Source organism: Acromyrmex echinatior, chromosome 12, assembly GCF_024713525.1.
Source record: "Acromyrmex echinatior isolate Ae372 chromosome 12, ASM2471352v2, whole genome shotgun sequence".
Lineage (NCBI taxonomy): Eukaryota > Metazoa > Arthropoda > Insecta > Hymenoptera > Formicidae > Acromyrmex > Acromyrmex echinatior.
The window spans coordinates 2,561,029-2,574,424 of record NC_141863.1 but is presented as its reverse complement, the minus strand read 5'-3'; the positions used below and the strand labels follow the sequence as shown (position 1 = coordinate 2,574,424).

At 35.3% G+C, this 13,396-nt stretch overlaps 1 protein-coding gene across 4 annotated transcripts in view; it reads right to left on the bottom strand.

Annotated features, from left to right (window-relative positions):
- The window catches only part of LOC105153867 (uncharacterized), a 58,291-nt gene that overhangs the window by 5,013 nt on the left and 39,882 nt on the right, over positions 1-13,396 (bottom strand). For 3 of the 4 annotated variants that reach the window (XM_087412130.1, XM_087412128.1, XM_087412131.1), the window contains 2 exons: positions 7,598-7,734; positions 7,008-7,328 (listed from right to left, as the gene is read on the bottom strand). In XM_087412130.1, coding sequence (XP_087268256.1) covers positions 7,008-7,328; positions 7,598-7,734 — 458 coding nt within the window. The remainder of the gene's footprint in view (positions 1-7,007; positions 7,329-7,597; positions 7,735-13,396) is intronic. The other variant, XM_087412129.1, reaches the window with a different exon arrangement.

Sequence of the window (13,396 nt, the reverse complement as noted above, 5' to 3'; positions counted from 1 at the left end):
TAGAACATAAACATATTCTAGCATACGTGAAATGTTCATTACAAAAATTTATCTACTTTTATTTTTTCCTCGACAAACAGAAAAGTGAGAATAAATTAATAAGACAATTATTTGTTATAATAAAAATAAGAATAATAATTATTATTATATTAAGAAAAAGAGATACAAGAATTTAAATTAATTTCTGTAATTTTGTAACATCTACAAAAGAATTTTCGTAAATAAAAATACATAATTACTCTCTGACAGTTTGGTATTTAAAGTTAATAAGCTATTAAGATCTTAACTTTTTAAAATTATATTACGAAAAATACTACAAAGAAAGAAATATCTTGCGACATTTATGTTTTAAAATAAATTATACTTTTATTGTATGTAATTGTTAAATATATAGTGAATTTATAAATAATATTCTTGAGGCTTCCACGGGTGCTTTCTATATAAAGATTATGCGTTTCGTGGATTTCCTCCGTATCCAGATTCATTCTTGAAATGCCAAATAAATCTTACAATGTTAATAACTATGCATAATTTCATAAGTTGTAACAGAGTATTAAGAGTGAATATGAAAATCTCGGGCAATGAAATGAAGAGCACATACGAAAAGGAGAAGGAAGGATGCAGGAAACGCAAAAGCGTCGAGGGAAGGATGGAAACGGACATGGCGTTATCAGAATTTCCGGCGTTTACTGATAATAACGCGAACCAACCTAATAGCCACGTGCGTATGTGCTACGTTAAAAAGCTCATTGCTTGTACGTATAGAATTGTGCTTATATAACAAAATTATTAATTAAAATTACTAAGCAAAAATTATATTATCCATTTAATCAAAGATTAAGATAAAATTTTCTTGAATTGGCGCTAGAAATTATTATACTTAGATCACATCATTGCTAAATGGCACTCAAAACGCTAATCCAGGTAAAATCGCGCGCTTATCCTTTCTAGGGACTAAGCGAACGCGTCACTTGACGACGGAGAAAAATAAGAGAATTCGTCTCGAGTTACTCAGTGAAAAAAAAAGAGAAGAAAAGCAAAACGGAGAAGGAGAGAACGAAGAAAGGTCGGCGTACGCGAGCAGCACATCCGGCAGAAATGCGACTGGGAAGCAATCGGATATTGTATGTAGGTAAGCAAGAAGCTGCTGATGCCATCCGAGTCCTACGAACTCTCTCAAAGCACATCACATATGTATATGGATGGGTCGAGTTGCGTTCTCGCGCCTTCGTGACGCCACCTTGACCCACAAATAGTGGACTATTAATCGTCAGTTTATTACTGTTTATTACTGCGAGAAATTACAAGCCAAAAGGAAATAGTAGGCGATGATGCCATTTTCTATGCAACGGCACTATATTATAATTATAATTTCATTGTATGTATAAATATCATTTAGAATGTCAGTGAAAATTATTTTTACGCACATATTTTATACTATTTTATACATTTAAGGAAAAAAATGAATGTTTCTTTCCTTCGTGTTTTTCTGGATCAAAATATAAATCAAAATTAAGATCGAGATATCTTATTGCTCGAATCGTTTCATGGTGTCCATAACGCGATACGTAGTTTTCGAAGTAGAGAAGCGTCCGTAACTAGATATGAAAGGACGCAGGGGGAAGAGTCAGGGAATTAAAATGCAGATATTGAGTTACCGAACTGACGACGAGGACGAAGAGGTCAGAGGACACGAGAATCTTCTAAGGGCGAAATCAGACTGGGAAGCAATCGGATATTATGTAAGCAAGAAGTAGCTGATGTAGCTAGGTATCCTGTATAGAGGCCTCACTACGTTAGAGGTACGTACAAGGGTTTACGTTGCACTTTCGCATCCGAACGACGCCGTTGCATTCCGACCTTCGTGACACTTTATCCTCGAGTATACATCGCGAAAAAGAAAACTGTAAATCGCGACGATATTAAACAAAAAAAAAAAAGAATAGAAAAAATAACGAAGGTAGTAAATGTATAGGAAAAAGTAATAAAAGTAACACTAACATAACGCACGTTTTTTTTATATCGCAGATTAAATAATAAATCAAATTATGGCACGTTATTTCTTGTAGTATTCCAGCGAACTTAATTTCACAGTTAGACGCTTATACCTCGGCGCGATAATAACTATGTTATCGTCGCATTAACATTCTTGTTCACCTGTGCTTTTGTTTCCTTTGACTGCTCTAATCTGCCCTCGGCTTTGCAATACTTATCATTTCATAGAGAAAGCTCAACAATTATATGGCGTGCAGCATATAATATTTGCATGACCATTCGTGTCAGATGTGCAAGTATTACGCGCATTACAATTAGCATTATTTGTGACTCCGACTTTTCTATCTTTTTCAATCAATTATTATAAAATGTGTTTAAAAGCTAAAGATTAAAAATTAATTTTCTATCGCTAATTTTCTAAATTAGTATTCAGTCATCAATGTTTATACGTATAATTTCGTTTTAAGTAGAAATTAGTGGTAAATAAGATCTGCATCAATTTTGAATAAAATAGCCAAAATATATAAAAAAAGTGAGTTGTGGGCGTATGATCTAGTACTGATCTAGAAGAAAGTTTTTGGATCAACCGGATTAATTTAGGGATGGCCACGTGCGCGATCCTTCAGGATGATGCACGGCTCTTACGGTACTCTTGCATCGATATACATATACGATGTATACGAAAGTATATACCGAGAGAAATAGAGTTCTCCTATAGGTAGGAGGAGATAGATGTCTGGCACGGTTAAACTTAAATCACAGCCAGCATGATGAACTCGCGGATGAAACACTCGAGGTCGCGGTATGTTAAAAGGAGCGTCTCGTTGCCGGTCTGCTAGAACGAAGTCCGGATGGTGTGGCATGTGTAACCGCAAGCTTTAGCCCCTGAAGAACCACTTAAACTCTCTAAAACTTTCCCTCTCCGGCTGATACATCCTTCAGAAATGCATTCTTTCCCTTTCTATTTTTTTCTCTTGATAATATCTCAATTATTTTAATTTTTATTACACATATCTAATTATAATATGGCTAAAAAATAATAATATAGGGTAATCTAAAAGTCGAAATACAAAATAGCGTTTCGAGCGTCTTAAGCAGAAAAAAAGCAGAAGGAAAAAGGTTTGAAAAAACGATTATATATAACGATTATTTATATAAAATATGCCATTAAAAACGCGAAATATTCGGTTAATTTTTTTACACGATATTTAATATAAGCGGTATGAGAACTTTTCAAAATGCTCGAAATATTTCTTCGCAATTTTTAAATTTATTAAAAGAAAAAAATCCAATTAAAATTATAATGGAAAACGCTCCAAAAATTAATGCAGATATTTGTAGTGGAAAAAATATTTAATGGAGACCGTCTTAAGATTCGACAAGATATTTTTTCAACTTCAATTCATTGCTTTCTCAGCATGACGAACTTTTATGTCAGACGGATAAAGAAGTCCGGTCGACCTCCGTGAACCTTGAGGAGGCACATTTATCTTGGTGTCATTATTAGTATCTAAAATAAATGATCGAGACGCGTTGGTTTAACGTTCAATGTACTTGTTATCAATGGAGTGAGTCTTTATTGCCGAAAATGTGGACAGAAGAAAGAGAGCAAGTTGGGGGCGCAGGAGGTGAAGCGCATCGCAAGTAACGAGTTGCGTGCCATATCAACTTCGGTCGTGAACTTGAACTTGCATAAGAATTAAAATTAATTGCAGACGACACCGAGGAGGTATTTAAAAAAAGTTTTATGTCTTAATCCACTTATCGAGCTTATCCTCTACGTGACATGCCTCACGAACGTGATATTACATTGCCATAAATCTTCGATCGACTTAAGAACATTGTGATTTTAATTTACATCAGATATATCCTTCTCTCCGGTTGTACTATTTAGTGGATATCTTATGATGTCGTATTTTCGAAAATAGCTGTATACTGATAAACTTCTCGAACTTGCTTTCAATTGTAATTCAACTGATGTTTACGATTTCGCATAATCTCAAAGTATATCGGTTAAACGAAAAACTACAAAATTCCGCTGAAAGATTACAACATTTAATTATCCCGAAAAAAACTTATATGATTTAGGATTATGTAGACTTTCATTCCTAAGTCGAATATGATATGAGTTAGACCGCGTTTTATTACTGGCTAGTATTCGATTAGATACCTGTATGTGTGTTAACACCTGAAAATTATCGTAAATTGACGCGCATCTGTTAGATACAGCCCTATCGTTTCCTCTATATCGCGCGATACAACTAGATTAGACCTAAGCATTCATGTAACCTAGGTCATGGTCATATCAATGCCTTCTTCGATAGTCGTGGCGAAAACAGGTGTCGCCTACCTACCGTGTATGATGACATAAAGATACATTAGGACGACTCTTTCACGGCTATGAAGCCCGAAATCGTAGACGATAAAGAATTCGAAATGGCGACGGGAATCGGCTTCTAGGAAGCGAAAGAATGCTTCACGGTAATTACTGCGGTGAATCATCGCTTTCGAGAAAATAGCAGGTACATTCTTCTAAAATGTCCCAAATAAATATTTCCAAAAAAATACCTAAGTTTTTAGGATGAAAGATCGAAATAAAGTTTTTGTATTTTTTTTTTTTTTTTAATTAAGATGAATTAATATAAACGAATTGCAAAATTATTGCAAAATAAGAATTATATATTTATGTAAAATAATAAATAATTATTTCCTCTCTTTAATGAAAATGTGTTGGATCCTGTATAATGCATAACTTAAATTAGCGAGATCGTAAAGAGTATTATAAAATGCGTATGACCGATTGTGTGTTGGAAAAGAGTTCATTGGTATTTATTAGTTAATCTGCTCCCGACAGGCCAATAAAACATAACAAAACCGCGAATTCATATCGCGGATTCTCGTTTACAAAGTCGACATGTCAGTGGTCAGCAGGCAGTGACCCATACGAAAGATAAATTTTTTAGTCTCTCCCGATAACGATGGAAATTCATAAGATACGCACCATCTATCCTATCGATCATCCAATATTCATTTAACAGCACTCGTAAATAGTTATGCTGGCTAAAAAAGTCGCACAAGAAATATTGCTCCCTGGGATGCTGTCGAGTAAGGGGATCCTGAAACACGATCTTTGAGTGGTTTTGCTGGAACAGCCCTAATTTAGTACCGTGAACGAATTAGTCACAACTATGCGATTATCCGTGTCACCCAAGCCGATCTCGCCTCCATACCGAATTTTCCACGTCTAAGCGAAGCATCGAATCCTTTTCTCAGTTATTTATGACCACTGTAATGCGATCAGTGCGACAGCTTAAATTACTGCCAATTCATCATTCGCGGAGAAGCAATACTTCGCTGTCCGGAATCGTACAAATTATTTAAAAAATCCTATAGAATGGATTTTGGTTAAAGAACAACATCTTTATATCGTCCGAGAAATCTACAACCGACGGTTGTAGAAAATAATTCCTCAATTGCGAGTGAGAAAATAATAATATAAAAATAGAATTTTCCTTTTCCCTCTTATCTTTTTAATCGATCGTGTAATTTTTGGAAAGAGCGAATTTGACATGTTACATCAAGTATGGAATTCGAGATGAGTCCGAAGGAGCATGTATGTCTACACGCAACACGCCCACCGATCACGATTGACGATATCCATGTCGCTGCACGTCGATGCAACGCGGGATGCCACCTCGTGTCGTTTAGCGCCGGCGCTCATTTATTCCTGTACAATCGCAGATGCGCGCGACGAAAAATCGTCGTATCAAAGGACACCGCCCACTTCAGAAACGTACGATAGGCGCGCCGACGCATGCGACCAGAGGAGTCTCTGGTTCCTCAAGGACCTCCTCGAATGAGGGTTGCTTACAGATCAGTCACTTCCAACTGCCTGTATCCATGTTACCCTGCACTTTGCGGTTTCATATTTCGAACTGCTATATGAGTTTAGAAATTAGTGGAAAAAAATGTCGAATTGGACATTGGAAAAATAAAGAAGAAGAATTTTAATTAATGAAGCTCCACTCCCCACAAAGTACCCATCGTGTTATTCAAAATCAGAGAATACATGCTATTTATGTTCAGAAACGCACATAAATAAACTTTGTAAGCAATGATCGATAAATATTAGTAAACACGCACATTTTCAAAAGTGTATCAACTCTATGAATAATATTAAATTGCCAACAAAATGTCTTCGATCTAAAAAAAAATTTTAATTTTTCTAAAGCTTTATAAACACTAAATTAATATCTTACACGATAGAAAATAAAGATTCCAATTGAACATTATCAAAGTGTTGAAGCTGCACGTGAATAAATCTCAAAATACTGAAGTCGTGATAATTAATAAATTACGAAGAATGTTTTTCATTAAATTCTACAGATCAAATAAAATGGCCAACACACGTTCATGTTATCGCAACGATATTCGTCGATTTTTGCCGGATTTTATTGACGGAGACACGAATCCTGCGATTTGACAATCTAAATCGTGAGAATATACGGCGATCACTACTAATATCGATGCGACGAATTTCAGAAGCTGACCAATTATAAAAGAATTTATTATCATCAGATATATTTAATAAGAATTTTTCATGTTTTCTTTCAGTAACAGCATTAAAATGAAAAGAATGAAATTATCAACTTGTATGTATACGATGACATTTTTTAAATGCGTAGTATGTTGCATAGTATGTTTCTTATTAACTCTTTTAATGACTGATCTTGATAATCAATTATAATTATCTCTTTAATTATAATATATTTGCAAGAAAGTCAATTTTTTACTTTTAAAATTATAATAAATAGAGTAGTTTTTTTTCATAAACATGCATTTTTATTGAGAAGAAAGAGCCTTAATAATTTTCATTTATTTCTGTTTCTAAGGATTAAGCATTAAAGAATTTATTTTTATAATTTAACTCTAATTTTTAATTATACTGAATTCCACTCAATAATAGAAATAACACTATTCTACATCGTTTGATTAATGAAAAAAATACTTACTTGCAGTTAAACTTGCGGCAGCACTGATTTGCGTCGGTGCTGTTGCTGGATTAACAGTCTGCCGTCTCGACGGTGTGCCATATTGCGTCGTTAAAGCGTCGGTCGTAGGTGATGCATACGTCCAAGAAGCTTCTACGGCGGAGACAGCGGCGTTCCCAGTGGTATTCTGTTGAGAGGACGAATACGGTGGACTGTAACCACGGAAATTCGACCGAGTGCCGAAAGGTGTTTGCGAAAACGCCGGTAGAGATTGATGTGACACCGTGCTCGAAGATTTGCTACCGTAATCTTCAGGCATGGACAGCCCGCTCAGACCTGTAACTGTCAACGAAAATATATTATGAAAAAGAAACTTCAGAATTTACGAACTTCATCCTTTTAGGAATTCACAGTTTTTGCGCAGATTAAAACATCATGTTTAAGAAACATTCTAAAAGCTTCTTGATTCACGACATTATTCATTAACATTATTATTCACGAACGTTATAAACGTCATCCATCTTATACGTGCGCGTCAGAAACTTATCTAGACGAACCGACGCGACGTAAGCATTACCTGATGATTAATTATTTTTATGGCCGATACCTACCCTGAGCATTCCAAAGTTGAGACGACGGTGTCATTTCAGTGGGGCTGCTCGTCATGTAAGGAAGGGTATAGGTTCCTCCGGTTCCAGCCACAGTACCCATCGCACCCACGCCACTCATCGGTCGATATAACGAAGAACTATAACAGCAAAACTTACATATATATATATATATATATATTGGAACGTAGAAAATGATGCTCCATATTATTTGATTAGTCTAATAAAATATCATTTCTCTAGCAACGTTAATAGAGTAATATAAATCGTTTATTCAGAGAGAGAGAGAGAGAGAGAGAGAGAGTTTGTTTAAGAAAACAAAAACATATATGAACTGACTTGATATATTTGTAGCATCATCATTTCGCTTGAAAAAGCTTATCATAAAATCTTGTAACTGTTCATGCCCGATACATCTTATATATACGATATTAGAGTAGTGACAAAATTAATAATAATTGAAATTGTGACAAAATTGCATCTTTCTCTTCGGCATTGCTGCTTCTTTCGCACCGTGATGTTTATGTTAAATTCAGGTAATGATATTTAAAGATAATTGAGTTGTTTTCGCAATTTAAGAGTGAAACTGAATATATACATATAATTATTAACTCTTTCGCTGCAGGAAATTTCTGTGCAAAGGCGCACTGCAGGTGGTAGACACTCGGCAGTGACCGACGCTGTAGATGGCCACACATCTTGCCAGCATATATTTTTCAGAAAACATAGTAGTTGAAACACTGAATTGTTTTACTTTACTATTTCAACGAAGAAAATATTTTGATCGATTCTTATTTTTTATACAAGTTAATATAAACATTAAACATAAAAACGTTGACAAAATAAATGTTGAAAGCTTAGAATGAAATATATCTATCCATAGAAAGCAACGTTCAGTCCAATGTCATAGGCATATAAAATCACCGAACTCAATTAGGTGTCCGTTAGACGCTAATAGTAATGAAAAGGTTATAAATAAAAACAGCGTGAATCGCGATTCGTGTGCTTCGTATTTCACTCATAGATCACGTTTCGCGAATAACGCGAATACGCCCCTACCCATGGGATATGTAGATCACGAGTGGCGGAGTGTATCTCGTGAATCGATCGTTCGGATCAATCGTTCGACCCTAGAGAATTACTCTTATTTTTATTACAGATCACATATACTTGACTCTAGATCGCGTACACTTATAAATCAATCACAAACTTATAATCTATTGACATTTTTTAAACTTCGTGCTAACATTGAAAAGAGACGAATTCTAAACAGAAAAGTATAAAGATAAAAAATAAATAATTAACACGAAGAATATTTAATTACTATACGGTTGTAATAAGAAAAAAGGCATAAAGAATTCCCCACTTATGCAACTAATTCATGTAAACATATCGTTGTAACCGATAACAGGACTATCGTATTATTATCACGCATAACATTATACATACATTGGAAAAATTCACTGTTCCGTGTCGGAAAGACCGGAAAGTAACCGTCGCGGGAGAGCGGAAACCGTGGTTTGAGTCATATAATGCGGGCGCAGGCGCGTGCCCGAACCAAAGAACGGAAGAAAACACCCCTTCGGCCTCCCTTCGTGTCTCCTACTTGTACGGATGACCCTCATCATATGAAAGTCCGGAACGACATGGCTACTCCATTACCATTGCCATTACCATTACGAGTTGTTTATACCTGGTTTCGGCTCGACGGCCACTTGAGGAGCGCAGCAGGATTCTACCTGAACTTGAACCTGAATAGAATAACATAACGAGTCTCTAGACATTTGGCATGACGAGCGAATTATGTGTCTCCACTTAAGCATTTTTTACAGTAACACCTACTTCGGCGAGGAATGCTCTTCGAGATAATAAATCTTCTGGATGTCATTTTTCGAGAGATTTTTTAAAAATTCCGATTGTTACGGTAGCCAAGGATAACAACCGTGTACGAATAGAAATCGGTAATATTTATTTGTGATTCCACGAAAATTATAACAATTACCTATATTTATACATTGAGAAACGTTTTTCATTTACATTTCCCACGAAAATAATTAGAAAAATTATTTTTTATCCGTTTTTTTTTTTTTGCCTTTTGATTATGTAGCATGCAATTACATATTTTGAAATACGATTATTCATAATCGTTATTGATTTTAATATAAATTAATCTATTTGGAAAAAAAAAAAAAAAACAAAAATGAAGGTAGACTCCTTCTTTTGTCTAACGATAAATCTTTTTCTGGCAGAGAGTCTTTTATTTATACGTACAATAATGCGCAAAAAGCCGTCGGTGCGCTTTGTCGTGCATGCCACGCGCGCATCGCGCACGTGCATTTTATCTCCGAGCGTATTAACGTGTCCCAAACAAGGTAAAGAAGCGACCGGCGTAAAACAAACTAAAGCATCGCTGTACGCTCGCAGTGATGTCAATACGGATGCGGCCTTGAGCAGTCGCGCGGTGGCCCGGGCACGTTTCTGCGTACCGGTACGTGTCCGGAGATACCTTTGCGATCGCTCTCGCGATGTCGACGATTACCGCCGAGATACTTCTCACGTGGTAGCCTCCAAACTCACCGCCGCGCCGATCGACGAAGAAAGATAGGAACACCGATAAGCGCGTGCAATTTCCTCAAAAATTAAACGTAAAGCGAGATTTGCGATATGTGTCATTTGTGATATGTTAAATGTTAGAATCGAGATACAGAGGGCAAAGATATATAATGAAATTATTCGAAATATTTGAAATATGACATATATTGATAAAATTTAATAATATAAATCGAATGTATTTCATACGTATATATAATATATCATGTGACGCACACATAGCTTAAATTGTAAAAAGAAAATTTTAGAGAAATACAAACTTTATTTAAATATTGGCATGTAATATACATCTAGCAATGTTCTTGTGTGAACAGAATTTATTAATTAATTTAATTCTTCATGTTAATTTTCTATTATAACTTGGTATTCTGTATTGTACACGGATACTTATAACATGCATGTTATTCGCACGTGAATGCTAGACGAAAACCGCGACTCGCATGCAAAAACGCATATTCAGCATATTACTCTTGATTGCCAGAAGAGTTGTGACGAATATAAAATTTGCAGGCTAACAGTGAACTCGACACCCAATGTGGCCCGACCTTTCAGGAAATTTGCTTAGACGATTTATATTTACATAATGTTAAGGTAGGTTATGATACGAAACGATATTGATATCGACGACGATGAAAATGAAAATATTTTTAACGATACAAAAGAAGACAGACATACATTTCTGAATAAATTGCAAAATGAAGGAAGGAGGGTAAAAAATAATTTGTAAATAGAATTTAAATTTTTTTTTTCAATCAGCACACAACAAATTTTCTTCTAGTAACATTCCATAAAAAAGTAATTTCCGTAAAAAAAGTAATAAAATTTTCAAGTCGATTGTATCGAAGAAAAAAAATTCTTATGTCGAAAAATAAAATTTATCCTTATTTGCATTTCCGATCGCAAGTAGGAGTTGGACTCGCGATAAACTCTCTCTCGCGTGCATTTTACATCGGTAATGTAAATACCGGTGGATGAGAGTCGTCTAACGGTTTCGATTGTCTTAGGATATGTCGTACGTCTGACACGAGCTCGGCGGGCACGAGGATGCGTCTTAAGTGCATCGGTTAAGTGCGATGGAACGTCCGATGCAATACGAGTGCATCAGGAGTGAGACCGTTCTCCAGTGAAACTGGTTGCTCGTATCCTGGATGGTTGGCTGTGTCCATCACCAGGTGCAATCGGGCACTTTGTAAACCACTAATACGAGAGGAAATGGTATTAAATGGGCACGCGCTGCGTGCAATTGCACACCCGGTGCAACGATGCGCACGATCCGTCTCGCTAATGCGTTTCGCAATGTAAACGACCGATGGTGGCGAGCTGGAAGGCGACCTTCCTTCGACAAACCATGAAAGGTTGCAGAAAAATAGCGAAAAAATACACAATGCGTCCCAAGTTCTACATTCAAATATTGATTAAGTCCTAAATAAATAAAATTACAATTCTGAACTCTCTGAAAAATATAACGTATAGTTTATAAAAGATTAGAAAAAAAAAAAATTAAAATATTTATTATAGTAACGAAATTTTGAAATTTTTCATATATTCTAATTATTCAGAGCACCAATTAATGTAATATTAAAAATAAATATTCTAAACACATTGAAAGAGATAAACAAAGAATACAATAAATTTATATTTGTTCATCCTATGAACAAATGAAGAGAGTGTTTCCTGTGGCCTATAGTTTGCTCTTGACAAACACGAATGTTCAATGACGTAACATCATTCCTAAGAGGAATCGAGGGCGATTTTATGGTCAGTGCGTGGATGTATGTGTACGCGCATGTTCTATGCGTAACGGTTGCACGAGAAGCTCAATAGCAGATCTCGGGTTTCTTCTAAGAATCCCCGTCGTACTTTTAATTATTACCGCCGCGCACCGCACCGCCTGTAGTAATCTCGAACTCTTCCTCCTACAACTCTTCCTTCAAGTATAATAACCGATAATTATTTAGATAATCCATAAAAAAATGTTAATGAAATCGGTTCAGATAAGAAGTTCTAATATTAACGACAAATAACAAATGCGAATTATGACATAATTTGATAACATGTTTTATACTTATGCGGATGTATAGAAATTATTCAACATTAAAGTGGATGATAATATGAGTATTTTCATGAATTAATTTCAGTGTTTTTTTCATTGTTTTTCATTCAACGTTCGATGGGGAATTCCAGATTAACTTGTCGGAATTACAATGCGTGTATGCGTGACAAGTTTATTTAATAAACAAAAGATAATCGACATAATACGCATACTATTTGCCACCGGAGAAAGACGAGGGTTCCGCACGGTTGGTGAGGAGTGCGAATTTTGCGAAATCCAATATAGCGAGTTTAATGTCAACGGGGTTATAGCCCTGCTGCCGTAGGACTATCTGAATCCACCGAGCTGATAAGACGCTTCTCACGATGGCTCGCGGAAGAAGGCGGGGTAAACGTAAAGATGAGAATGATAAGCTTACTGATCAAGTACATATTTATATATGCGTTACTCAAAGATAAAAAATGCATTTATATTTACGTTGAATGGATATCAATGCAGAAGTCGATAGCAAACTCTAGAATTTTTTCGATACTATGAAATTAGATTTCAAAATAACTGAATACATGATTAAAGAATATTCTTACATCACGGCTGAATAGTATGAATACAACATTTTTTCATACTTTTCCATAATTTTGAAAAGCATCACAATCTTAAAATTTCTTACGCTCGAATGATATTATGTCTAATTCTTAAAACTTAATTTTGGAAATCACTAAAGTCTCAATATCAAAATTGTAAATTAATTCTCTTATTTTTCTTTTCTATCTGCGCAATAATAGATTTCTAGGAAATTATGATTATAGGAAATATTAGAATTTTAATATAACGAAAAGGTCTGTGCTATTTCAAGAATCATGTAACACGGTAGATATCTTGTATGACGAAAGATAAGAAGGGCACCATTTCTTATTTGCTTAGCCGCATTGAGATTGTTTAAGATATCATCGCTGATCTTTTTATACGGTCAGGGTTGACAGAGCGCAAGATCAAATCGTGTTAGTATACGAGTATAATGTTTACAGATGCGATACAAACGCGAATAGAGAACTGCATTTTTGAAAAGTACGCGCGCGCAAGATCAATGTAAAAGACACATATTAAATATATTGTACATTAAGATAAAAGTTATTTTTCTT